The sequence below is a fragment of the Pelmatolapia mariae genome, linkage group LG13 (assembly GCF_036321145.2).
Source record: "Pelmatolapia mariae isolate MD_Pm_ZW linkage group LG13, Pm_UMD_F_2, whole genome shotgun sequence".
Lineage (NCBI taxonomy): Eukaryota > Metazoa > Chordata > Actinopteri > Cichliformes > Cichlidae > Pelmatolapia > Pelmatolapia mariae.
In genome coordinates, this window is record NC_086238.1 from 14807606 (window position 1) to 14835022 (window position 27417).

The 27417-nt window shown below is 41.1% G+C and overlaps 1 protein-coding gene across 1 annotated transcript; it reads right to left on the reverse strand.

The window, feature by feature from the left end:
• Positions 1-325: 325 nt before the first annotated feature.
• On the reverse strand, positions 326-21405 carry foxn2a (forkhead box N2a). The gene is made up of 6 exons (XM_063491861.1): positions 21274-21405; positions 10786-11363; positions 8117-8241; positions 7177-7226; positions 6475-6543; positions 326-3475 (listed from the first exon to the last, which is right to left on the reverse strand). The coding sequence occupies exons 2-6, from the start codon at positions 11347-11349 to the stop codon at positions 3051-3053; spliced, it is 1233 nt and encodes a 410-aa protein (XP_063347931.1). The 5' UTR covers positions 11350-11363; positions 21274-21405; the 3' UTR covers positions 326-3050.
• Positions 21406-27417: the final 6012 nt, after the last annotated feature.

Genomic DNA, 27417 nt, shown 5'->3' on the forward strand with positions numbered 1-27417 from the left:
CCAAAACTTCTCTGCGGCTGTCCCGACACTCAAGAGTAGGTCTGAAAACTACACAGCAGCTGCTTGAAGACTGAGTTACTCAGATCCAGTTTTACAGTGATATTCAAAAACATTCAATAACAAAACCTGGAAGCATGAGTTATGGGGTGGCAGTACTTTTATAAAAGAGTCTTACAGCTAATCTTCAGTTTCTTTGACTACTTAAGTCATAATACCTAAACAAAACCATATGATTAAATGAGCCCAGAAGAACTTCTACAGCGCATGGGGTGGTGTGTGTGTGTGCGCGTGTGTGGAGGGGGGGGGGGGGGGGGGGGGGGGGGGGATTGGGTGCATCAATCTTAAATTTATCTACACCCCAGCTGTACATCGATTTGGCAACAAAAAAAGGTTTCAGGATCAATGTTAATTAACTGTTTTCTATCCAGCCTAACAAAAAGCAAAACAAAAACATCAAGAAAACCTGGCAGTCATGGTTAAATTGAAAACACACCCGCTCTAAAGACAACAGACATTGGCAAAATACTTAATCACTGTAACAAGACAGAAAAAGAGGGGGGGAAAAAAGGTGTGTTGCTGAAAATAAACAAGGAGAAAAACAAAAATACTTATTAAAGGAAGTTCACAGAATGAAGGGAAAAAAATTACTGTGCCTAGTCATTTATTTTAAATAACCAGTGTCTGATGCGTTCGAAAAAAAAAAATCCCATAAATTAAAGTCATAAATAAGGTGATGATTAATGAACAACAATTTGTTCTTTTTTTTTTTCACAGCTAAACAAGACCAGTGTATGCACTCAGTTATCAGCTGAGAACTGCGGCTTAGTCTGCAAAGAGCAGTTCCCACTCAAAAGCGACAAATGTAAACCAAAAGATTGGTTATGTCACCGTACTGACCAGAGTCATCGCCCGTTTCCTGATTCAAAAACTCCAGATCACAATTACAGCGTGGCAGTAGGAGGGGTTTATAGATATTAACAAAAAAACCAAAAAAAAACAAAGCAGCCAGTTTGCAGTTTTGCATCAGTGGCACGACAAAATGTTTGGCACCGACCATGCACGCTATACTACCAGTCACAGTGACACCATGTGATCCAGTACAGTGGGGGAAAAAAAAAAACATTTTCCAGCTTGTTATCCTAGCACTCATCTATGCTACTGTTGACTGTACGCTGCTTCTATTTGGGTTTTTTTTTGTTTGTTTGTTTGTTTTTTAAAAAACAGAAAACTGTGGCCTTCTATGCAAGTGGCTCGCAACTTCCCCTAAGAGAACCGCGTGCAATCAACTGACAATAAACACTCCATTTCACAGCTTGAGAAGAGAACGTGCACTTCCTTATTTTGTTCTAGGAGGAAGAGCAAGGACGAAAAACTAGCAGCCAGCCAAAACCGAGGGCACAGCACAGAGCACAAACAGCATCTCGCCTGCGAGCAACTGCGTGTACAGAGTTGACTTCTTTGTGACTATACTGTCCCCCTTCTTGTTATTTACATTTGGATGCTCTATGCTGTGGGTCTCAGAACAGAAAAAAAACCCCCAAAACAAAAAACACACACACACACCTTCCTTCAAGATGCGAATTAACTTGGCCACAAGATCAGCCAACTCAAAATTACCTGTATAACTTAGTAATTTTCTAAAGTACAAGGTATCATAAACAAGACCAGAGATATAATCAAACTGCAAATCCAAATATTGGTGTGAGACGTGGCGGTCATTTACCATTCGCTCCCCCCCCACCCCCCGCCTCACTATTAGCCAACTCTGCATTCAGAAAGCCCAAAGCAAGCAGAGCACCGAGCAGCTTTTACAGTACAGCAGTAGCAGGGAGATGTGTCATTATGATAGTACATTATATTCATCGTATTTGTCAGTAGAAGGATTAAAAAAAAATTTTTAAACTCTTTTTCTCGTGACTGTCATCCAAGGGTCGAGCTGATGTCGGCATGCACTGTGATACACACGTGTACGTGCACACAAAAAATAAAATTTATGGAGGATAACCTATGAACACGCAGCGAACAACTGGCAAAACAAGGCAGATGTTCCCTTTGCATAGGCTGTCGCCAAACATGAGAAAAGATGTCCTATTAGCAGTGGACTGGGAAGAAAACAAACAAACAAAAACAAACAGAAAGAAAACAGCTGTGCTGTAATGGCCGCACAAAATCAAGCAAAGTCCTAGCTAACTTTGCAACTCAATTTGGCAGTGGCAGAGTAATACTATATCCACATTTTGCTAATCCTGAAAACGAGACGCAGCTCGCGTGTAGTAAGTTTATCGCATAACAAGATCATAATACTACTCCGTTCATTCGCTTAATTGTAAAGTTTAACTAGCATACTTGACTGACAAATGCCACCATGGAATAATGTCAGAAAGTTAAGGTTGAGGATTAATTATTGCATCTCTTTCTTTTTTCTTCTACAAGAGCAGGAACTCCTTTCCAAACAGTGGTAATTTTTTTTCCTTTAGCACAAAAACAACAAAAAAGGAAAAATAAAAGGAGAAAATGTCAACACCAGGAGGTTAGATTTCATCTGTTACAAACATGCACTCGTTCGCTTCATAAATAGATTCACTTGGAAGAGGATACGGGTTTGAAGAGGAAGCATGCAACGCTTTGAGTTATAAAACCAGCTTTCAGCTTTTTTTTTTTTGTTTTATTTTTTTTTCTTCTTGTGTCACTTTTTGTCTTTGAGAGGAAACTTCTTGAATCACAGTCCTCTAATCCAACAGAAAGCAGGCAGGTCGTTTTGGATAGGTATCTTGATGGTTCTCCATAAGCCCAAACACCCACCCTCAAAAGTTACCCCCGAGTTACTGTATATGGCTTTGTTCTCCTGTGTGAACGATACTATTGCCATTTGTTTTGTTGGACAGAGATACTCCCAAACAAACAAACAAACCAAAAAAAAAAAAGGAAAAGAAAAAAGGCTCAAAATGGCCAGTGAACGATCAGATTAGGAGAAGGAGGCACACTGGGACACAGGGGGTCAGAGGTTAGGGTTTCACTGGGTCCAGGGTCTTATGGGGGTAAAAGAAAATTCATTTCCTGCTAAGTTTTGTGCTCTTGACAGTGCGTTTGGAGCCCTCCGTGCAGCTGCGTATACCGGCGAGGTGCAGCAAGGAGCCCGCGGCTTCCTTCAGCTCCTCGTCCAGCTCTGGCTTGACCTCACGTCGCGCCCTCTTGCTAAGGGGCCACTTGACGGCGAGCGGACGGCGAGAAGTCTGGTGAACGCCCCTCTCGTCCCAGAGGTCGGAGTCCTCGTCGCTGTGGAAACCCTCGCTGCCGGCGCGGCGAGACTGCCTACGTTCGCAGCCGCCTTCGTCCAGGGAGGAAAGAGAAGAAGAGGAGGAGCGAGAGGAGCAGCGTTGCAGGGCTGCGCTGCTGTAGTTGTGGTCCTGTTTTGGATCGCTGCTCACCAAGACAGAGTCGGGCCGAGAGAGGTCCAGAGGGCTGTCAGAATTGCCTGAGGAGAGGATGAAAGCATGATAAGTGACCATTCAGTGCATGAGGATGTCTTGTTACAGAGAGATAAATGACTGGTTTGAAATAAGATTTCTGAAAAAAAGAAAAAAAAAAGCGACACCATCATTAAGACACTCGGGGGCTTTAACTTGTTTTGTTTACAAGTTTAAAGCAGAACTAAGATTTGTCTAGGACCTGCAGTGAAAACGTAGTTTTAAAATAGCTTGCTGCATGAATGTGAAAGCAGAATTAAAACTCGTGGGGGGGGAAAAAAAAAAAGTAAAAATGTAATGATTCTGTGGGAACCTTTGCAAGAAGAAAAATAAACTTTGCATTGAGAAAATAAATCAAAATCTAAACTAGAGACTTTAAAATTAACGGTGATTTCAATAAATACACCTTAATAAATACATGAAATTATTTGTTGTGGTATTTTTTGCCCTGTTGAAAGATCAAGCACTAAAAGCACTTTCTAAAGCTGTCTTGCTATATATTTTAAAGAAAAAAAAATCAACTTTTGGGAAAAAAGGTCCTCTCTAGCGGTCCAATATCAAGAACTAGAACCTTAAACAACAAATAGTCCCACATGTAACCTTTTGTAGCCAAAACACTGAACTTCGATTTGTACACCTTGTGTTTACATAGATTACACAAAGAATATGTAACTCCAGATGGACTGCAGTTCCCAATAGGTGAACTTAAGCCACAGAGAGGCTAACTGTTTCCTCCAATTTTCAGTCTTTGTACTGAGCAAAATAAGCCAAACAACTGGTGGCTCTTGCATTTTCCAAATGATAACAAACTACCCAAATCCCATATTTTGAAGACGCAAACACAAGAATTCTTTTTGCCAAAAGAGAACCTGTAAGAATCAGAGAAAATGACCAAAAAAAATTAACAAGCTTTCTGAATTTGAAAATAGGCATTTCTGCATTGATTTCCTTTTCCCATAAAATGCAGTTCATTGAGTTAGAAACTCAATGAGCCTCAGAGTTAGAGGTTCAGTTGAGTTAGTTGATTGTTTGTTATAGACAAACAATGAACTAATAGCACAAACAGTTGTATGTTGAAAACTGTAATGTCCAGGTTTCACTCCTATTTATTAAACAGATCCTTTTTCTGTTGTAATGGAAGAATTCTCAGTCCACCTCTTATGTGGCTTTCCACTGGGTCTGTTCTTGATCCTTTTTTATTCCCCATCTACATGCTTCCATTGGGTCAGGTAATCCATAAATAAAGCTTTTTTCCCCTCATGTACGTAGATAATACACAGTTGTTTGTTCTACTAAGTATCAACATAAATACAGTCTCAAATCTTAAGAAGCCTCTCTGACGTTAAATCATAGATGTCACAATACAGGAACTATGTTCCCTGTCATTACCTGTAAAATCCAGAATTTAATTTAAAAGCCTTCTACTCACATCTAAAATCTTGAATAATCAGACCTGATTATATCTTAATGACGTCTTAGTACCTTACGATCCTAACAGAGCACTTTGCTCTCAGACTGCTGACTTGCTTCCGTTTGCTAGAGTTTCTAAAGAGCCTATGACAGTTTGGGAGACAGACACTATCTCTACTTTTAGGATCAGACTTGAAACTTTCCTTTTTTTTTTAAAGCTTATAGTTCGGGCTGGATCAGGTGACCCTAGCCCACCCATAGTTATGCTACAATAGAACCGGGCAGCTGGGGGCTTCCCATGATTCCCATGTGTTTCTTCTTCACTTCCCATTTGTACACCACTATTGCATTTAATCATTCTGAATTATTCAACACTGGCCCTCTTTCTTAGTGCCCTCTGCTCTCTTAATATTGCAGGATCTTTACCTTACAATATAAAGAGCCTTGAAATGACCATTGTGATTTGGTGCTATTTAAATATAAAGTTTGAATTAAAGCGACTTAAATCTGTCCTACAACTTCAAGAATTCCACTCAAAACCTGGTTCTAATGAAAGTTTTCTTTTGACTCACAAATCACCAAAATCCTGCTTTCTACAATTAAGAAACGTTACAAAAGTTTACACATTTTTTTGTTTCTATCTCAAGCGGCCTTTGAAAAAGTCATCCATGCCACCATCTCATCATGTTTAGACTACTGTAATTCCCTCAACTCGGGTCTCAGCCAAAGGTTCATCTCCCGCCCCCAGCTTGTTCAAAATTCAGCTGCCAGATTCTTAACAAAATCAAAGAGACCAGACTACATCACTCCTATCCTGGCTACACTGCACTGGCTTCCTGTTAGATACTGAATTGATTTTAAAAACTTATTCATTACTTTTAAAGCCTTACCCAGGCTTGCTCCTACCTACATCAGATTTCGAATGACTTTATAAACCAAGCTGCTGGTTATGCTCTTCAGGTCAGAGCCTCCTAACCCGCCCTATAGCCTGCGTCATTACAAAAAGAAATCAAAATTTTCTGATTTCCTCTCACAGTGTTGAACTATTTACCAGAGGAACTTACCAAAATCAGTATATCCAATTTTAAATCACTTCTCAGAACTTATTTTTACAGAAAGCCTTTTTAAAATTTAACAAAACCCTTATTCTTCATCTACCTTTTCTTTATATACAAATGTTTTTACCTTTTGATTCCTAACTTTAGCCCATCTGAAACACACTGACATGACCTAAAGAGGGCCATTCAATCAAGACATCTTGGAAACACGGATGAATCCATTTTGCTTCATTGTTAATTTTTCATTACTAAGTGTGTAAAGTGTGAACTACAACTATTTGTGTGGTTTTAGTTTGGTGAGATTTTGTCTGTCTATTACTGCAGCTTGGATGAAGATAAAAAACCACATTGTCTATCATTAGACAAAGCAGATATTCTGATGACTCAAAGACATTCAAACTTCTTCTTGCAGCTGTGTACATCAGAATTGAACACACACAACATCAAAGAAAATTTAAGCAATGACGGGTGGTATGTCAGGGGTTGGACACAAAGCTAAAAGAAGAGGTGAAAGTATGGCTACTTGTAGGTTGTCTTACATGGGTCAACGTGGTGCCCAGGGGCAGAGTTTAAGAGCATCATGGCAGTGGCAGCATCAATGTCAGACTCTGGAAGAGGAGAGAACATGCACGATGGTCAGTCCTACGGTGTGAAAGCATGGTAGCATGACATCCCTACTAGGACTGGCATGACCGACTGGGCTCCATTATTTTTAAGCTACACACTCGGCGATCCAATCAGTGCTTACTGAACGAACGGGATATGCAGAGGACTCGCAAAAACAAATCAGAGAGTAAATATAAGCCCATGATTTTCAGAATGCATCTGATCTCTTGAGATCTGACAAAGTGTCTGAAAGCCTCACAGCTCACTTCTAGGGCTCTAAATTATTAATGATTACAGTGAGACTGAGTGCTCGATACTGAGCACCAGCAGAACCTCTGCTTGTCGTCAAGGTTACAAATCCAAGAGGCAAGGGTGGGGGGGGGACTGAGACATCGACGGGAGCTGTCAACATTATGGTCAACATGAGGCATCAATGACTTGAAAGCAACAAATCAAACCAAGAGCTGAGCATAAAAGCACAGTGATGCTGAATGTTCTGGGACTGAAATGTGCAAAGGCAACATAATCAAAACAGTGCACAAACACAAGCTAACAAAACTGCACTACACATCTGCACATTGCTGGGAAAACAGCTTACAAATATGAAAACTTTGATCAATTTGCTTTTCTCTCACCTTTAAATGAGCAACCTTGTAGAAAGAGATGACGAGGGGGTGAGGAGGCACTGCAGAAAGTAAACAAAGGACACTAAGAGTCAGATGATACGTTTGACGAGAAGACAGAAAAGCCAAATTCTGCCCTTTCAAAACTGTGTTTTTATTAAGGATTATTTATCAAATAATTACAAATGACTACAAACCTGTTAAGATAAAATATTTCCTCAGCTTAAAAAAAAAGTGATTTCAAAGTCAGGAGAAAAAGTCATATATCTGGCTGCTCCTTATGGTATACCTCTAAATGTTTCACAATAAAAGCAGAAAATATGGGTTCTGTCTACTAAATGCTATGGTGGTGTATATGAAACTGTTACATGAAGTGTTTGTACTGTAGCTTCCCAGAAGCGTGAGTATTGGGGAAGTTCTGGGTTTGCAGTAGCTTCTGGGCATTATCATGTTTCTGTCAAAATGAATTGTTCTCAGTTTTTCCCCATTATGTTTACCGTTCAATTGCTCGTCTTATGTGTGAGTTACATTTGGCAAAGCTGTGCCATTGTGACCATAGGGAGTAGCTGGTTTGATATACATACGAGTGTGAGGAGAATAATGCTCTTCTTGTTGTTAAACTAACAACAGAGAGTTTCAAACTGTTGTGCTCCTACCTGTCACGGGTGAGTCATCACTCACCATGGTACACTAAGTGTATTGCTGTAAGTCTAAAGGAGCTAATGGAAGCATATTGGAGTTGGTATGTGACCAAGCTCACTTTTTCTAATCATACTGAAAGCCAATCGCTAATACAAGCCTGCTCTAAATAAAGGCTCACTGTCTTTTGCAGTTCAGGTATTTCCTTTTACGTCCAAAACAAATCCCTGCAAAATATATTTGAGACATAATAATTCCCTTGACCATCATAAGCAACAAATTGAATTGAATGATTAAAGTGATGACCGCTCACCTGGGTGGGGAGGCGGGTGGTGTGCAGAAGGCATGTGCGGCTGGGAAGTGCTGCTTCTTAAGAGCTTGAATTAGGTTGGGGCGGTACTCAGGGTCAACACACCAGAGCGACCCTTTTCCATTGGCCTGTAGGACAAAGCAGGGACAGTCAAATCTCTAAACCCCTGTTACAAAGTAATGAAGCTGCCAGAAAGTTCACATAAGAAACTGTGAGCTCAATTCTGATTTACAATAAATCTAAGTGGAAAACAAGGATTCAAGAGCATTAGTTTTGTTGAGATGTTTGTCATAGGTGCTGTTATAATAATTATTATTACAAGAAATTGGTTACCCAATAATATTTCATTAAAATAAAATTGAAAGGCACCCTGTGGAGTTCACTTTTTTTTTTTTTTAATTCAACATTTCACAGCAGAGGTCAGGAGGGAGGTGATCTGTTGATGTTGCACAATAAAAACCCTGTCATATGATCTTCTTTTCAGAGGATTATTTCAGGCGTCTTATCCTGTTGCCCAAACATTCCCAGTCCCCATGAACTAAGCAAAAGCTGTTACGTCATTTATTTTGTTCAACGCAAGAGAACAAAACTGACAAAAGAAAAGCAGCAGGCAGAACATTACCCTGAAAGAAACACCAAAAACACAATATGTTCGGTCTGGCTTTTCAGAAAAAAAATCCAAATAAATAAATAGAAATCAGAGCGAAAACAGGCTATAAAGGTTTGTGAGTTAGGTCTTTAGTCAAAATAACATGCTTTGTCACTTTGTATGAGTAAATATTTGATCACATGAGTTCAATTAAAACTGTAAGTAATGTACACGATTTTAATTTTGAATCACTGCAGCCTTACAAACAATTTGCATGCAATTCCCACCTCAGCAAATTTTACATAATCATTATTTTAATGCAAGCTTTGTTCATATTTCTGTTTGGTAGCTCACAATCCTTTTCACCGCTTTGCTGCAGAACAGTGTGGCCATGTATCCCACATGTGGCTGGTATGTGTATCCTCATGCAAGATGTAAACAAAACAGGGCCCGCAACTAGTGGAGATAATAATCCACAGGGTACCTTTAAAGACTTAATGAGGACTTGAAAATCAATTTGGGTGATCTGTACAGCTGAGTAATTGCACAGAACTACAAATGACAAGATCATCATTTATCAGGGAAAAAAAGTCAAGTGTGACTCAAACCTTTTAGAGATTAGTCACTGTGGAAATGCACTTCATTTCCAAATCACTTTTCAATTATAAGCTTCACAGCGCCTTTTAGACACAACACGCTCAAATGGCAATATTGAAAAAATGATGAGAATTCCTGAAATGTTTCGCTGTCAGAGCTGGTAGGACTATAGTGACCGCAGCAATGATTCAAATTTCATTACAGCCCCACAGTGAAAAATAGCAAATACCAAACTTTGCAATATAACAGCTTTTACAATGAGAGGAAATTTTTACTCAACAGCTCCCTGTGAAGAATAATTGTATCTGCTGGTGATGTGTGCATGTGTCACTTTATCTGATGGTGGCGTATTCTTGCCCAGTCTGGGAGAATAGAGCGAGGAGAATAACCTTGACTCAGATTACCAACCAGCCCTGATGCAGGAAGAAGGAAATGTCTCCATAGCAACGGAAACCACCAGCCAGTGTCATGTGAAACTGGTGCTAGTGTCTCAGCAGACGGAGGGCTCATGCTATGCACCTGCATGCTAAGCGGACTATACTGCATCGTATTGCTACACACCGAGCAGAAACTGCCATTCCCACCCTAGATGGGCAAATATCAGGTTTTAGCCAGATACAGCCATGACATGGGGCTTCAAACCACATCCTCTCACAATATTAAAATCTCATGATACACAGACTTCTTGGGTGTTTAGAGGGTATTGTGCCACCGCCACCGTTTACCGTTACACAGAAGAATCCAGGAATCTACTTCTCCACACTTTTTACACACACACACACACACACACACACACACACACACACACACACACACACACACACACACACACACACACACACACACACACACACACACACACACCCTTTCAGACTAAAACCGTAATAACAGCCGTTAGTGAGTAAATTCACAGCTTTACTAACTTTACAAATTCACAGAAATGTGTGCACACTATATGCAGTACGTGTTCTTCCCTTTGTTACAAGCATGTGAACATGAGTAGGCCAGCTTCTCTTTTTTTTCCACTTGTTATTTGTCGCCACTACTTGTAGAAACACAAGCTACCATAAATGATGTGCATGTCTGCCAGGACCAGGTAGACAAAGATTGTTCTTTGTGCACTTTCAGGACTTAAGGTTGCGTTTGCTTCCTTTGTGCAGTGTGGGTTCAGACTGTGGGAGGCTTCTCTCTAGCTGCACTACCTTGAAGTGTTTCTAAAGATATTGTCCTATCTCGGTGTGTGGTGTTTGCATATCCTCTGGAGGAGGAGGATCTTTGACCTTGACTGGATTCCACCCTTATCATAGCCGAGTCAGAGGTCTGTGCAGCTGTGTGTCACATGAGCCATGTGGCAGCTTCACACTCTAGCACACTGTTTGCTAACAGTGCTAAACAAAGCCACTGTAACTGTAAATGTCACATCATCAAACAGATGCATGCTGACAACTACAGAAGGATAAAAGTTTGAAGTCACTTTGAGACCTACCTTTCCCAAACTCCTTTCGACCTTGCGGAAGCATTTGTTCAGGGACAAGTTGTGACGAACTGAGTTCTTCCAGCCAGTGGGAGCGTTGGAGAAATACGGGAAGTGCTCGAGTATCCAGCCGTAGATTTCTTTGACAGGCAACGACTTGCTGGGAGACTGCTCGATGGCCATGTAGATGAGCAGGGAAAATGAGAAAGGCGGTTTCGACTTCATCGAATCCCTCTCCCTGCCTCTGTTGTGTGACGAAGATGAGGAAGAGGATGACGGGCCCTGGTTCGACCCGTAGTCTCCTTCTATGTCAAAGAGGGGGCTGCCGCTCGTCTGAGCTTCGGGGCCCCCGAGAGTAAAGTTCTGAAGCAGGTTCTCGTGGAGCCAGTTGAGGTTAGTAAGCTCCTCATCCTCGGTACCTCCGGTACGATCCACGCTAGTTGCCAGCGGACTGGATGCGCACTCCGCCTCGGGCAGCGTTCCTACACCGCAGACACCTCTGAGCCCTGCCCGCTCCTCTTGCATACCCGGAATTTCCGTTTTCTTATCTGGTGACATCCCAATAATTGGACCCATTAAATCAAAGAGGTCTGGAGAGAAAGGAAAAAGAAGGTTGTTAATATCAAGCAGCAAAGACAAGACCAAAAAAGGTAAATTTAAAAAAAAAAATTACCATAAAAAAAACGAGGATTTCAAAGTAATTTAAAAGCAAAGTTTGCAGTATGAAATAACTCAAAGTGACATTTTGGAAGGATGTGCTCTTCCAAGCGTTGGCCTTGTTTTCTTAAGTTTCCCTGGGGGCACACCTCCTGTAGCTGTCGGCCTCTATTGCAATTCATGGCCCTCTCACTGCCCCTCTCCTCCATCCCTGCCGAGGACCAAGAGGCTCTCAGCCCCCCTCCTCCTCCTCCTCTCGACTCCACGTGAGGACCTTCGAGGACATCCTCTCAAGTAAGTGAACTGACTTAAGGCTCCACTCCTCAACGCCTACCTCGTTTCAGACAAGACCCAGCTGCTCGTTATGTGTAAATGAGCATGAAACCAGCCAGCGACTGCAGGAATAAGTGCAAGGACTCCATCTTACAGATTGGATAGCTCTTACGGACTGAAATACATTCAGCCAGGATCAAGTCTGCATTTGTCGCATGGCATATTAAGTTGTGTAAAGAGGCTACAAGCCTAAGAGTTGTCAGTCATTTAGGAGCACGGGGAAATTCAATATGCCAGAGCACACTATCATTAACAAAATGAACCCGAGTACACTTATCAATACTTTTTAACATGAGCTCTGAAGAGGCCTTTTATCTTAAACACCAGAGTTCCTGTCGCAGTTTAAGTTGAAGCTAGAGTGAGAAATGATCTGGGCTACAGACAAACCTACATTACTGGAAATTTAAACTAAGCATCACATTATTTGAAAATAAATTTTGCCCCCATAAAATACAAGCAGCGGTTTGTGTGCAGTACTTATTGTGATTTGGTGTTATGTGAATAATGTTGAATCGAACTGCTTGTTGAGGCCAAGAGCACAAAGAGATCACTCCTCGTCTCAGCTCACAACAAGCTTTATGTCCTGGGTGTCACCATGACAACCCTGCCATCCCTTCAATTAAGAGCAGAAATCCCACAAGCAAGAATCTATAAGAAAAATAATTAACCCACCCTGAGCTGACTCTGGCACACTCAAATCACTGAAAAGAAAGCCTCTGAAAAGAAATGCTTCTACTGAGGTCTACAGCATGTCCCGATTCTGGGAAGGTCTAGGATGTTCTGGATCTGGACTTTGACGGGAATTAGACTGGACGGTCAGAGAGGTAAAGTCGCAGCGTGGTGGTGGATGGGCATGCCTTTTCATTTCTGTGATAAGAACTGGGTCAAACTCATGTGTTTGCACAGTGGCAAAGACAGGAGTGGGAGTGTGCGCACACACAAACATACACACAAATCAGTTTGTCAAACCCAGTCAGTGTGGACAGGAGGGGGGAAAAAGAGGCATTAGTGCATTTACAAAATGACCTTTAAACTCTCAATAAGCGGATAAACATATAGCAGATGGATACTATTCTGGTTATGGCCCCAATTCTCCCCTTTTGGCCATGACTGTGACCCTCTCTTTTGGGGATCAAAAAAAAAAAAAAAGAAAAGTCTAGACTTCCAAATGGACATTTTTTTTTTGGGGGGGGGGGGTAAATGACCACTATTGTGCAATCCCAAAAGATAATGCACATTCTAGGAACACACAACACAAAGAGAGCAGGGCTAGGTGTTCGAGCCAAGGAGGGGAACTAGGCCTAGACGTCTGTGATTTCTTACACAATAAAAGTGTGCATTTCAGTGTATGTGTATATATTCCTGTTATAACAGCACATTGTTTTAGATTTATCATGCATTCTGGCTTTCAGTTTTCTTTCCCCGGGTAGTGGATATTCCAGCGCAGCTGAATTGCTATAGTGCATCACATAAACTTCTGCGATTTAAATTACAGATAAAAAAGAAGCAAGTCAATAAGTTTTCCAGGCCAAAGGCAAAGTGTCAGGCAGCATCAACCCAGAAAGAGATAACAATAGGTAAAAGACTTTTCTGAAAGGACCGAGCGTGACAGAAGGTTTGACAGAGAGACCTAGACCTGTGAGAAAGACAGAGAGAGAGGCAAGTGAGGCTTAGAGATAGTAAGGTAGGCTGTGCAAGGCATCTTCAATCTAGGCTGAATCACAGCTCTCAGCAAAGCAAAGTTATTAAATATGTCAGCAGGCAAGAAAGAAATGAAGAAGCAGAGAGACAAGTGCACATGTTCAGTAGAAAATATTATTTATGCTTCCTAAAAGCATTACAGACTATGTTTATAATGACTTTATTCTCTCAGGATAAGCTCTTTGGGACATATCATCTTAAAATACATTTAGCTGTGTGTTTGGGCCAAATATCTAGTTCATTTAGACAAATTAGGTGAACGGCAACAATTTGGGGCAGATTTTTTAGCAGATTCTCAATATTTATGTATGTTCTTGTGTAGGAGTGATAGAAAGGATACTTGGGGATTTCATGACAAGAAACCCAGTGTTTTTAAAATGTAGTTAAATGGAAAACAGCCTGCTGACCAACAACTAAGCCCTTTTTTGTGAGTATAAATATATAGGTCACAGGAGGGAAGAAGTCAGCAAAGGTGTGGCAAAAAAAAAAAAGATACATTGGCTCATTTCACTAAAAGGTGTGGCCAAATTATATGCCACAGTTGGTTGTAAACCCTTGATAGCCCGATTCTGTTTTACGTCAGAGAGACATGAAGAAAATGTAATATAGCTAAAGTGTCAGATCAGGGATTAACATTAAAGCACAACAGAGCTTCACCTCAGTTCTTCTTCCCAAACTTGACCTCTCAGCTGGGCCCCTGGGTGCCAAAGAGAGCTTATCCTCTTTTAAATAGCTCCTACTGATGACTTGCCATTTGAATATCAACAGAGGCACGGTGGACGGATGAGAAGGCTGTCGTGCATCCAGCCAAACACAGGAAGTGTTTTACCATGACTGCAGCTGGTCAATTACCACTGCTGCTGCAATGATTGCAGTTATCATTGCTCTTATGAAAAGGCATCAAAGAGAGGCGGCTGGGAATCCACTGAATAATGGGACAGTAGTATGTAAAGAGCAGAGAGGGGAGAGGGAGCTAATAAGCCAGACTGGCCTGTTGACTGCTACTCATCCTTGAAAATACACCAAAGCTGCAATGGCGCTGACCTGATGGCTCATCTGCAAGTTAAAATAGCCGTGCGATCCGCCAGCCTCATCATATTCATGTGCAAACAGGCAGGCTAACAGCAGGTGCCAAGGCACATTTTTCTCCCCTTTCAAATTGCTCTTTTATCCTGTTAAGCACTTAGCCCATTCAAAAATACACAAAGACATATGGAGATAGCTTTAAGTGGGAAATCAAACCGTTGAGATGTCAGATATGTACAGGGGAATTTAAAGGAGATGATAGTGGCATTAAAATACAGAGATACTGCTTTGAGATGTTTTCTGGGAGCGAATCTCACAATTAGGACTCAGTTGCCACGGCAGCCAATGCTGTAAGGGAAGCAATTGTGCTCATGTCTGTGCATGAAGAGAGGGCTAATGTGGGGGAGATCAATACAGGCGGAAAATGCTGAGAGCAGCAGTCTGCTGCTGTTCTCCACAAACCTGTCTGACAAAGAGCGGCGAGAAAGGCCACTGCCAACCTGGATGTCACGGCACTACTGACTAAGAGCTATTAAGGCCTACTTCATATAACACAGAAATTATGCTCCCAAAAAATCTGTTTTGTTAAGCAAACTGTTTTCATACGATTCTCCTCTGCAAAACAAAAAGAAAAAGGAAAAACAACCTCTGTATACATAACAGCCTCGAGTTCATACGCTGACACCACACCCTATTCCAAAGAAACAAACCAGTTGACACAAACCAGTTACACCTCTACAACAGATACACAAAGGTGTGCCGCAAAGCCCCATTGTGATGGCTGTTATTCGAAACCCTAACTGATATTTAGGCAACTACCCAGTCTGGCTGGAGCTCTAAAAATGTGAATGAAACAAAAGGAGGGGGGGACTGAGTTAGAGTGGGAGAAGCAGGCAGAGAGAGAGAGGCTGTTCCAGAGCGGGTTAGCCAAGTGGCCTGCTCTTTTATTTTACAAGGGTGGGGGTTAAACCGTGTCATAACAAATAAAGAATCTATTACTTTAAAAGGTAAATTAGGCTACTATTAAAGCACGCCCTAACGATACATTTCTGACTAAAACTTGTCAAAGACTTTAACGGATCTCCTCAGCGTCCGAGGTGAAAGCAAATGAAAAAGCTTGCACAAAGCATTACAACTGGCCCCACACTCTGCTCGCACAAAGGAGCAGTTGTTTTTGCTCTAGTCATGTTTCCGAAGTGCTCAGTATTCACCTCGCACTTTCAAACAGAGGACCGGGAGGGAAGGAAACACCTCCTGCCTGTTGAGGAAGTTCATTTTCAGAAAACAAATTCAGACTTCACACAGAGGCAGTTAGGCCCGCTATACGACAAAAACAGTGAAATCGAGCAGCACGAGGCTACAAGGTAGTGTCTATTGAAGCAACAGTATTTACTCGGGCAATCTATGAATTCCATCTTCGTGTAGCTTACAGATAGCTTGCAAACACCCTGGCTGGAATTAATGTATCGACTAATGAAATCACTGAGGGAAAAACGAGCGATCAAAAGGACAGGCAATGGCTCGGTTCATGTTCGTCAGTGACACTAACCTCCTCCAACAACTTCAGAGTCAAACGCTCAAGACTGCACTTTGACTGTCAACAGAGGTGAGGCCTTCCAAAGTACATGCCAGTCCCTAGCCAACACTGAAACCTTATCTTTCCAGTCATGTGCCTGTAAGTTCAGCATACCGACACACACAACAACCTCAGTTCCTCTCAAATATTAAAAAAAAAACAAAAAACAACAACAACAAAAAACAACTTCATGCTGTATGCTTGCAAACACAGGTCCACGGTCTTGTAGGAAATGGCTGAAATTAGAACGTTTCTATATTTGTCAAGGGTCGGTCCTTGAGTATGAGAAAACTTTCTATGTGCAGTAAAATACAACAGTGTTTGCAAATGAAACACAGAAAACACCAAAAAAGCCCCACAGGGAACTCAAACGAGGAAAGACTTCTTTCCTGATTTTACAAAATAAATAAATAAAACATTATTAGGTTCTGACAAAACCATGATAGATATCCACGTCAACCACAAAGCTCCAGCAGAATGAAAATATTTACTGAATCTCCCCATTTGACTTAATCGACCAAAGCGAACACACGTGGCAAACAAATATAAGCACACAGCTACTGAGCTCTGCCCGCTCCATAGAAGCAGTAATATATATAAGAAGTTTTGAACCCTTCACTTAAAAAGCTGACCTCTTGCTTTATACATTACAGACTTTCCAAATTCTGCTTTCCATGTGTTGCTGTTTAACATCAAATTATAAATATGAAACATATGGTAACAGCAACAATAGTCACCAAGAGTTGTTTACTATCGACTCAGTGTTAAACTCTCTATTGTTATTAGGCAGTATTATAATAACTGCATCTTAATTAGTGCTGAACAGCCTCCTTATTCTACCAATCATCACTTATTCAACCTTTTCCATTACAGCACTGAATACCAACTACTTAAAATGGTCAGTGAAAAGTCACAAAATACTTGCTTTTTTCAGCAGCAGAGAAACTAGTGAGTGTAATCATTTACCGTTTATTATAAACAATGAATATACATTCTTGGTGGTGAAAGGGCATAGTAGAAATCTAGTTATTCCAATGCCGTTTACTTTTTGAGATACAGCTTTTTGAAAGAGCAAAGATTTGGTCTAGTAATACAAGCTCATCAATTATTCTATGATTGAGTCATTTAAAGTACACGGCCCAGTATAAAATTCTTATTTAAAGGCGGTCAGTCTGTTTGACATTTACATTTGACTTTGTCCAAACACCTAAGCTACAGTTGTATAAATTCTGAGACATTTAAACTGACACTGATATATGATACTTAGTGAGGATTTACAGACAAGCTGGTAAGCCTGTGTTGTTGTTGTCGTACTGCTATCAATTAAATAAATCTTTTTATTTCTGTCTAGGCCGACGAGACAAAGAGCCACTGTGACAGAGGACACGGCCGTCCTTACCCCTTCCTTTCTCTCAATCAAGGAAACGGCCACATCAGTTGTTGCTTTCAGGGAGGCGGGCCCTAATGGGCTGTGTCTCGAGTCCACACAGTCAGAAATGAGACAGGCAGAGGAGCAGTCAGGGGGTGGGGGGCTGTAGAGGGAGGCGACTCACCATAGAGTCAATCAAGAGATGTAAAACAATAAGTGGAGTAGACAGAGGGGCACCACGAGAAGGAGATAACCGCTGCCAGTATGCAACGTCTAAACAGACGCTTAAAGAGGGAAAAACTGATTTTCAGATCACGCAGAATCAACCTGTTTTGTCTTTTTGCCAGCTTGTGACATTAATTACAACACTGACGCCAGTTTGTAAAACAGCTGTGCCAAGCTCAGGGTATAAAAATAGATGCCATTTAGCTGCACGGTGAACTCTCAAGAGAGACTAAATGATGTGAAACATCGCAAAGAGCAGACAAGCTGATCACCTAAATAGGACAGAAAAAATAAATAATGACCAGGAAGGCCACAGGAGCGAGTGGGCGCGTGAGTGGAAACATGTCTTTTCAGGTGTTGACATTTACAACTCACTTCAGAGCTAGCCCCCTATGTTCGATTAGAAGAATGTGACAGACCCAAAACAACAACAACACACCGCATACTCCTGGGGATGCCCCTCCTTTATGACTAATCAGGGGCTCTGGTTAAGTGATCACTCAAGCTATCCATTACAAAACTGCATGAAGCATAGAGTCAGGCAGACCACTGTCAACAGCCAGAGCTCAAGGTCACTGATTAGTGGCTAATCTCAAGTAATTATTTGTTTAATTGAACAAGTTAAAGTTGAAAAAAAAAAATAGTCCAAAGAAGTCATTTGAAACTACTGGAGACTTACTTTAGGCTTTAAATCAATCAACAACAACAACAAAAAATGCAGAACACCTGCTAAAATTTAGATATTCTATTTTCAAATGTGTTTAAACTTTGCAATATGCACACAACAGCTGCATCGTGGTAACACAGTCACTTCAAGAAACCAAACTTCCTTATTCTGCCAGTTATCAGTTGTTCAGCTTTTCCCAATACAGCACCCGAGTACCAACTATTTAAAATGTTCAGTAAAAAGTCAAAGTACTTGGTAATGACAGGGATTGCAGAGAACAGTAGGTCACAAATCTCTGAGCACAAATCTATTAAGCCAATCCGTGAGAAACCAGCTTTACTCTGCGTTAAGCAATCCCCCAAAAAAAGTTGCTGCCGCGTGGGTCAGCTTTCGTAATGAATTCAAAAACCACAGCCGCTCGCATATCTATAGAGAACATGGTGGATTTTTCAGAGGACACAATCTTTCATCAGCTCCAGGTCAAAGTACACAACTCTGTGATAAGACTGATTACATGGCAGCAGCAGCACTTTTAAACTGAGCGTGCTGTGTCACTCTTGTTTGATAAAAGGTAACAGCCACATGACACAACAGGCCCAAGCCGTGTCCTTATTACTACATTTAATCGGTCATACTTAACACATTGGGATAATGGATGTAAGATTTTATTTGGCCGTGCGAAACTCAGTCAACAAAAAAATGTGCTGCAGTGGTCTTTTCAGTGACGTTGCTTCATTGTTATACATCCTCTGACGAGTGTTTTCCTGTTCTCCCATCAGTACAGTAGACTCAAGCGACATTTACACCATTGTGGTTACCAAGTTGTGAAAATGAAGTGTGGAATTCTTGAGCGTATGCATGGAGCTTGAGATACATTTGACACCCCTGCGTCTACTATTGTGCTCAGCTGGTGTAAAACAGCACCCAAAAAGTGAATAAAAGTGCTATTAGTGTAATCAAAAGATGGACTTGATACCTTAACTATGTGACTGTGAGGGCATCTATTATCTACACATCTATCTTTTAGTTTGTTACTATTTCATTAAATGACTGTTTCACAGGCTGTCAAAACACCCACAGGGTTTACCGTCAGGAAGTTCAAGCAAAAGATTCCAAACAATGTCATGAACGAGTCGTCATGCAGTCAAGTTGTAAATTTCAGTTTCATATTGTCATCTCACGGGGATCTCACTCGTAAGTCTACCAGTTACCTTTTCAAACACAGTGTGCTGTTAGCAGACCCATTCAAAAAGAGCAGAAATAAGACTAAGTAGTCTCCTTCCCATTTCCCCTGTCTTTTGCCTCTTACTAAGCTTGTCTATGGTGTCAATTCCAACATCTCAAATAACCTTGTGATGGTGCATATATAAAGATAATTCAAAAGGTACTGACAGTGTTTTCGATCCCTGCAGACATGTAGTCATTTCACATTGCAATAACCACATCAGTGGGTTACAGCAGGTCTTATTTATAGTAATGAATGTCTATTCTCGGATCCAAAAGTGCTTACCCTTCAGAGGCTTCTGCACAAATACATACATGAGTGGATACATGTCAGTTTTACAAAGACACCAGATGGTTTGACCCCACAATATGACCACAAAGATTCTGGCATTAAAATAATGGCAGACTGACAACATCTGTTTCTTTTTTGTCTTCTTCTGTCCCTTAAGCTCCTGGTGTCTTTGTCTTCCATTTATCACCAGGGCTTTAACAACTGTCAGGCAAAGTGAAAGGAACAATGTCAGTCTACTTGTCTCTCCATCACATTTCCCCCCCTTCAAATATACAAATAAAACCTCAGTGCACATAATGAATTTTAGATGAGGTTTGTCCAGTCCAGTAAATGCAATGCTAACAGGCAGCAAGGTAGGAAACATCACACACAAACACCAGAAACAACACATTAAAGTATATAAAGGTCTATTCAACAGCAAAATATAAATTATAGCCAACTGCAGTAGGCAGAGATATTTTTCCTACAGTCTGACATTGTTTGTAGAGCACTCTGTATCTGGGACAATCTTGTGATAATCCATTACATCATGTGGCTAGCCAGTGTAGCCTCCAAACCTCTGGTGCCGTCGATATATATATATATATATATATATATATATATATATATATATATATATATATATATATATATATATATATAATGAAATATTCAACTATTTATAGCTATCAGGGAAGATGTGTCTGAACAGTATCAGGAGTAATAAGTCGCTCAATATTTCTACCTACTACAGACTGACAAAACAGGCGAAAGACGTTCAAAGAAACAATGAGACTCAAAATCGGTGGAAAGGATACGCTGAAAGTGCTGTTAGCACAGAAAACTGATATGCTCCGGAGCTACTAACAGGCACACAGAGCACTTAAAACACTTCACACTCACACACATACAAGCAACCACAAGTCAGACGCACAACGAGGAATACAAAGTTACGAGCAATTACGCGGAGTATTGCACAACATTTCCCGACACACGGGGTTCGTTACGAAGGAACTTGTCTCCGTTTTAATTAGCCGTATTTTCACTAAGTTCACTAAATGTTACTAGCTTTAACTCACCGAGAAACAACCGTCAGGCAGAGCAGCGTTAGCAGCCGCTTGATAGGTCAGGGGAAGGCACATATACCGCCTAGCATTAGCATTACATTTTAACTGGAAGAGCAGAAAGGAATCTGTTTGAATGTTTCAAAACACTCTTTGGTGTTATAAGTAATATCCCTTTATGCTCTCCAAGACATAAGCCCGAAGAAGAGAGAAGTAACGTTAACATTAGCTAGCTGGCCACATGCTGTCGCTTGATCTGCCATGCTGGCTGGCTGCTCTAAGCAAAGTCACTTGACCACATTTACTTTTAGCTTGTTCGAAACACAGCCCGGATCCTGCCGAACACTTATTCAATTAAAACCCACTTAAAAACAATCGGCTACTCACAATCATGCACGGCGTGCCTCGGTGCGGTGCGTTTAAAGACACGTCTGCGCGCAGTTTATTCAGATGTCTTGTCTGTCTCACACACAATGTCAGAGATCAGATCAGCAGCTGCTTCCTCCATACACGCAGCGCGCAGATCACACAGCGCACGGCAACGCTACCAAACCCCTCGCCGTCGTCATGGCAACAGGTCCACTTCAGCCAATCAAAACTCCTCCCCTCCTATCTCCCCTGGCAACTGCCGCAGCGCTGGAACTCCGCGAACGCGCACGCCATCCAATTTTTTTTTTTTTTTTTTTTGTATCGAGCAATGTGCTTTCACTTCTATCACCAGCTGCTCGTAATCTATCGGAAGTATTTTTAAAATATATTTATATATCTATGTAGTTTTCAAAACCAGATTTATTGAATTAAAATGTGCCATTAACAGTGAAGCAGCAATGGGATTAATAATTAATTTGTTAAAGTGTGGGAGCGAAATGAAACCGGACGGGTCCCGCACAAGCACTGCCGCGTTATTCAGGCTGCACAAACACCTCGGGGCGGAGAGAGAGGATGTGTCACCACACCCAGCTTCATGACGATAGCGGACCCTCAACGGGGCCCCTCCTAGAGTAAACGATGATACAAGGAGCTAATGTGACCCGTGGATACACAACACACACATGCTGGGTAATGCTTGAGTATACAGACAAAGCAAAGCAAAGAATTTGGAAGAAGAAGAAAAACGATAAGCATTTTATGTGCTTCTCTCCAGTGCAGAATCAAAGTGTTCCTCTGTGCATGTGTTAAAAGTCCAAATTTGCAAGAAGCTGCTGTGCTTATGTACATGCCTGTGCTTATGTAGTTTAGCAGCCAAAAGTGTGCTTCAGGAAGCCCGGCAGCTCGGTTTTGTATCTCTGGCTATCTGGTGAGTGCAGCTTTACTGGCCAACTGACTTCACACCAAGCTGTAACTTTCACATAACGGTGATACCTTTACTCATCCCAGCCACTCTGTTTCATAAGCATACATGAGTAGCTCTCTGTGGAATGATCTAATAGCCTCTCTATTTTTATTTATTTATTTTAATGTGCATAAAGCCAACCTGCCATGCAGGAGAGCTGTCAATACTTATGCACCGCTTTCACCTAACAAGCACAAGATCACTTGTTTGATCCCAGAGGAGACCACAGATCCCGTTCAGGTTGCAACAGGAAAGACAAATCAATTGTTTAAAAAAAATATCTGCCAAATCAAACATGCGGAGCTACCTGCTGTGGAAACCCCTTCTGAATAAGGGAGCAACCGAAAGTAGCTTCCACTCTCTTTTCTTCCTCTTCTTTAAACTGGACAAACAGGCTTGGTGGTGGCGTAACAGTGTTTTTGTGTCAAAATGAATACTTGTCTGACAGTCATGTGAGTCTTAATGTTTTTCAGTGTGTCGTTAATATATGGCATATATATATATATATATACACACACACAAAAGCTGGAGAACAGCATTTAATGCAAAAATTTCATTCATCCAGCAACAACAAAGGTGAAGTGATTTATCTGAATGTGATTATATTTATTCATTCATTCATTCATGCTTTGGAGTTTCTGCTCAGGTTGCTGTGGCTTTGTTTTCTTGCGCACTGAGCTATTCTTAGGGCCGGTGAGCAGCATAGACTCTGCCCCATTTTTTTTCCTTCCAGTACGACTCCTAGGGATGATGAAGTTGCAAAGCTAGCAGATGAGAGAGACGAGAACAAGATGCATTAATCACCACGGAAACAGCTGATTGAGGATGCCTTGAAAATACAGACCCATTAGTCTGTGTGCCTGCAATGGTGCTAATCTGATTGTAAAACTGTTAGGCTAAAACAACACGGTAGCCCGGACCACCGTCAGGGATTTCCATAACTGTACTGGAGCATTTTCTGGACTATATAACAAGCGACTCAAGGAATTATCCTTTTTGTGAAAGGAAAGAATAACGCGCAAAAGTGGGAGAAAGAATTGGGAAAACGGTGTTAAGAGCAGGTGAGAATGGTGACAGTAAACAATTCATTTTGCATCAAAAGGAACAGCAGGATTACAGACTATGAGAGGAGTTCATGTGAGGCAGTAAAAGTGGTGCTGATGAAGGGATGAACAATGAGGAAGCTAGCCTGTGATGAAGAGTGGTGGCCAAGCATGAATGAGGGTGCAGTGTGTCTTAGCAGCCAGCCCCATAGTGGCATAGCGGTCAGGAGGCCTGCTGCTTTAATGGTCCATAAATCTGTGTGGACTGGCTGGTCTGATGCCGCCCCTGTGAGACCCTCTCATGCGGAAAATGAATCACACCATTTTTACGGATCGCAAGTGTGGAAGCTCTCACCCTCCCCTGCCCTACTGCCAGCGAGCCGATAAGAGCTGCTGCACACGCACAACACTCCATTTCAGCAGGTCTGGAGCTCATAAAACTCTATTAGTGACAACCTTTGTTTGTATGCCGCTCTTCATTCAATCTGCCGTCCTGCCTTTGTTGTTTTCTCCCTGTTTCCTTTTTTTTTTCTCATTACACCTAGTGTTGGTTTCTGGAGTGGGAACACAGATGCTGACACTTTAGCACACAGCCAGAAACGAGGTGTAAACTGTGAGGAGAAATCACATTCCAGAAGAAACTGCTTCCCTGTTACGAATGTCATCTCGATTTGCAATAATCCCTCCTTTTCGGTGCTTGTCTCTCTGTCCTATAAACATAATAAACTTTGCATATGCATTCAAAGTATTCAGGTTTCTGTGTTGTTCCTTTTTTTCTATCTGCCGTGTGTCCTCACGTACATTTTCAGAATAGATGCTGCCATTTAATGTCAAGAAAAATGGATTCTGGGTTTCTTTGTGACATAAGGGACTGTGGTATTTCCAGAATATACACCATTATGTGCAATTTGGCAGATTGTGCCTTGGACAGCTGAGCACTTTGCAGAGTGAACAATGTAAAGTCTCTGTTCCTGCTCTTTCTAGAGGATTTAAAGCTACACTAACAGACACCCAGCTCCCTTTGCTAATTAGTTTGGACCTCGTTTGAAATGTGAAGTGAAAGGGTCATCAAGAGAATTATGATGCACATTAAAGCGAATGAGACGTGCAGATGCATGTGTACACACATGCGCAGAGGCGTGGCAGCATTTAATTTCCCTAGATAAGTATGGTCAAAGTGGTAACCGGTTAAACAGGTAGTATTTGCATACTTTCCAGGACAAGAAGGGAACTGCAACCGTCTGTGAAGCTCCAGAGGCCAGCAGCGGTGTGGGACCACACAGGAGAAATCCTACCAGTCCAGACCTCATTGCTCTAAATGGAGCAAACCAGTCTTAATGAAGTAGACTGCACAAAGCAAGCACCACAGATAGTGTTTTTTTTATCTTTTAGCATCACTCAATAAATATTCAGTGATTAAATTTAAGTGTTTGCAGCTCAAATTGTGTAAATTTAATTTGCAGACGGCTTCTGACTGTCAGCAGAGCAATCAGGCGTGGTCAACTTGTTCCAAATGCAACACTTTCTTTGTTCTTCAGGTTTGTTTTCCCTAGGGGTTCTCGCAGCTATTGCCTGCAGTTATCCTCAACTGAAGAGTGTGTTTGCCTACACAAGCCTTTGTTTGACAATCCTTTCTCCTAACCGGGTCTTATGAATTGTGTCAGCAGTGTGCTGATTGTCCGTTATCTGTCAGCTGATAAGTGCCTCTTTTAATGCACAAGGCAATAAAATTCAACACGCGGGGCAGAGGAATGATCGTTTCAACAGTCAAACACATATGCTGTAATACTGTATTGAATCAGTCTATTTGTTCAGGTAAGACTGGGCAAATGCTTGTATGGACAGTCACAAATGTCCTAAATTTGTTCCAGTGGAGGATTAAGCATGCCAGCATGAACAAAGGACAGTAGATGAAATTTTATAACAGCTTAATGAAAAAAAAAAAATAGATTCAGGTCTTTAGTGAGACACATCTGTGTAGATAGCTCCTGATTAAATGATTATAACTGGTTTTTACTTGTTGATTTTAACAATTTATCCTTAGTAAACATAGTGTTGTGCATTTGTAATAAAGGCAAGTCTCTCAACTACTAATCAGGATCATACATACATAATTCTAGGGTTTGTTACAGTGGATCATCTGCCTCCATCCCACCCTACCCCTGTCACACCAAACCTCTGCATGTCCTCCTTCACTACCCCCCACCCCTTATAAAACAGACTCCTAAACGTATGCACATAATTTCAACAAAAACTCTCTCTGCTCGTCTGAAATGGTTGCTTAAAGAATGAACCACACCCACAAAATCTGATAAACATCCTATACATTATAATTGGTTTGGGAACTAATGGCTTGCTTACAATGTCGCTCCAATCTTGCACGAAACAATGGTAGCACATTGTTACAGTTGGTGAAAAGATGGTCAGATAAAACCATGTGCGCACTCTATAAAGACTGGCGGTGATTTTGCCATGACAACTTCTTTTTAAAATTCAGGGGAGCTCAGGAAGTTTGTGATGAGAGCTAGGCATTTACATGGATCTTTTTTTTTTTAAGAAATTGTAGCAGTTTCAAAGTAATACAAGTCAAAACAGATTGTCAGTAAAGTCAGTAGTTTAAATTTGTCACTCTAATATAAAGCGATTGCATTCTTCTGTTTCAGTTATCCATCACATGATTATAGCTTTAGGCAGACAATCAGTCATTTGTAAGTCATTATACGGGATAGAGTGACAGCTCTTTCTCGAGCTTGACTGTGACAATATCATTTGTATATAACTGGCAGCTTAGTTGTCACCAAACACACAGTACTGAACTTTGGTCTTTCTCTTATTTCATTGCCTCCTTGCTATCTCTTTGCACTTTTAAGCACAGTAAAACTGCATGACTCCCTTATAAAGCTCTTCAAATTGCCCTGCTACAATACACCACATGCAGGGGCAATTAAATTAACCCATTGATCTCTGGCTGCTCTATTGCGGAGCTAAATTTTGTTATTCAGCCCTAATGACTGCTCCTCGAAGGCAAATGAACACTTGTAGTCAATTAACTGTGAAGCAAGAGGAGGATAAAGGGAAGACGGCCCACTCCTGACATGTCGTGTCCTACCAACAGTTTAAAATGGAGTTGTGACGTCTGTAAAAACATTCAGCTACCGTAAACAACGGCACAACACAAAAAGCGTTGTTGTTTGACACTCCCTTATCTTTTCACTGCATCTGGTCCTCCCCGCCTTGCCTTGGTCACAAGTGCACTTTATCTTGTGGGACAATAGTGGTCTTGTGCCCAGCAGTGCTGTCTGGCACTGCCAGCTCCATAGTGGGCTATGACACGTATGAGGGATCACTCATGTCCTTCCAGCAGTGTGTGTTGTGTTTTCTCATGTATACAAGCTACAAGAAGCAATTCCACCTGCTGCTTAGCAACATGAATCAGACCCTGTTAAAAATCACATTTGTTTTCACACTCGGTTTCAAAACTTACCCAATAACAAAAAAAAAAAAAAAAAAAAAAAAAAAAAAAGAAGTCTGAACTTCTATGAAACCACCTTTGGGTCTAAATAGATTTTACACTTCCAATTCTCAAGAGAGCAGGTAAGCTACAAGCTGCAAGCTAACATATGTTACAGTAACATAGCTCTATAGCTTAAATAAATGAATCAAAAGTCTGCGCAAAAGTGTCGAGCGATCCCCTCATTTCTTTATATTTTGTTCCCAAGGAGCCAGACTTACTTATAATTTGTAAAGTTGTCTTGTGCAGAAGTTCTCCAGGCTTTCTGAAGCTTTTTCAGTTGTATAAAGAAGTCCAAATGTGTCAGCATGATGTGCAGTGTGTTCTTCAAAAAAAAAAAAAAAAAAAAAAAAAAGCAGAATTTGGAGTAAAGTGGGGGACAAAAGAAAACTATCTACAGCAGATAAACAGTATCTGAAAGTCATGCCCTTAAGCAATACGAAAAAACCCAGCAAAGACCTGACACAAGATGGCTGTTAAACAGTAATTCAGGGAAAGGAGGTATGGCAAGTTACACAAGAACTGGACTAAAAATCGGTTTCAACAGGTCTTATTTAGAAATGAATCCAAATTTGTAAGTTTTGATTCAAATTGTTGTCAATATGTAGAGAATGTACAACAGTGGGTGTTTAAAGCCATCTATA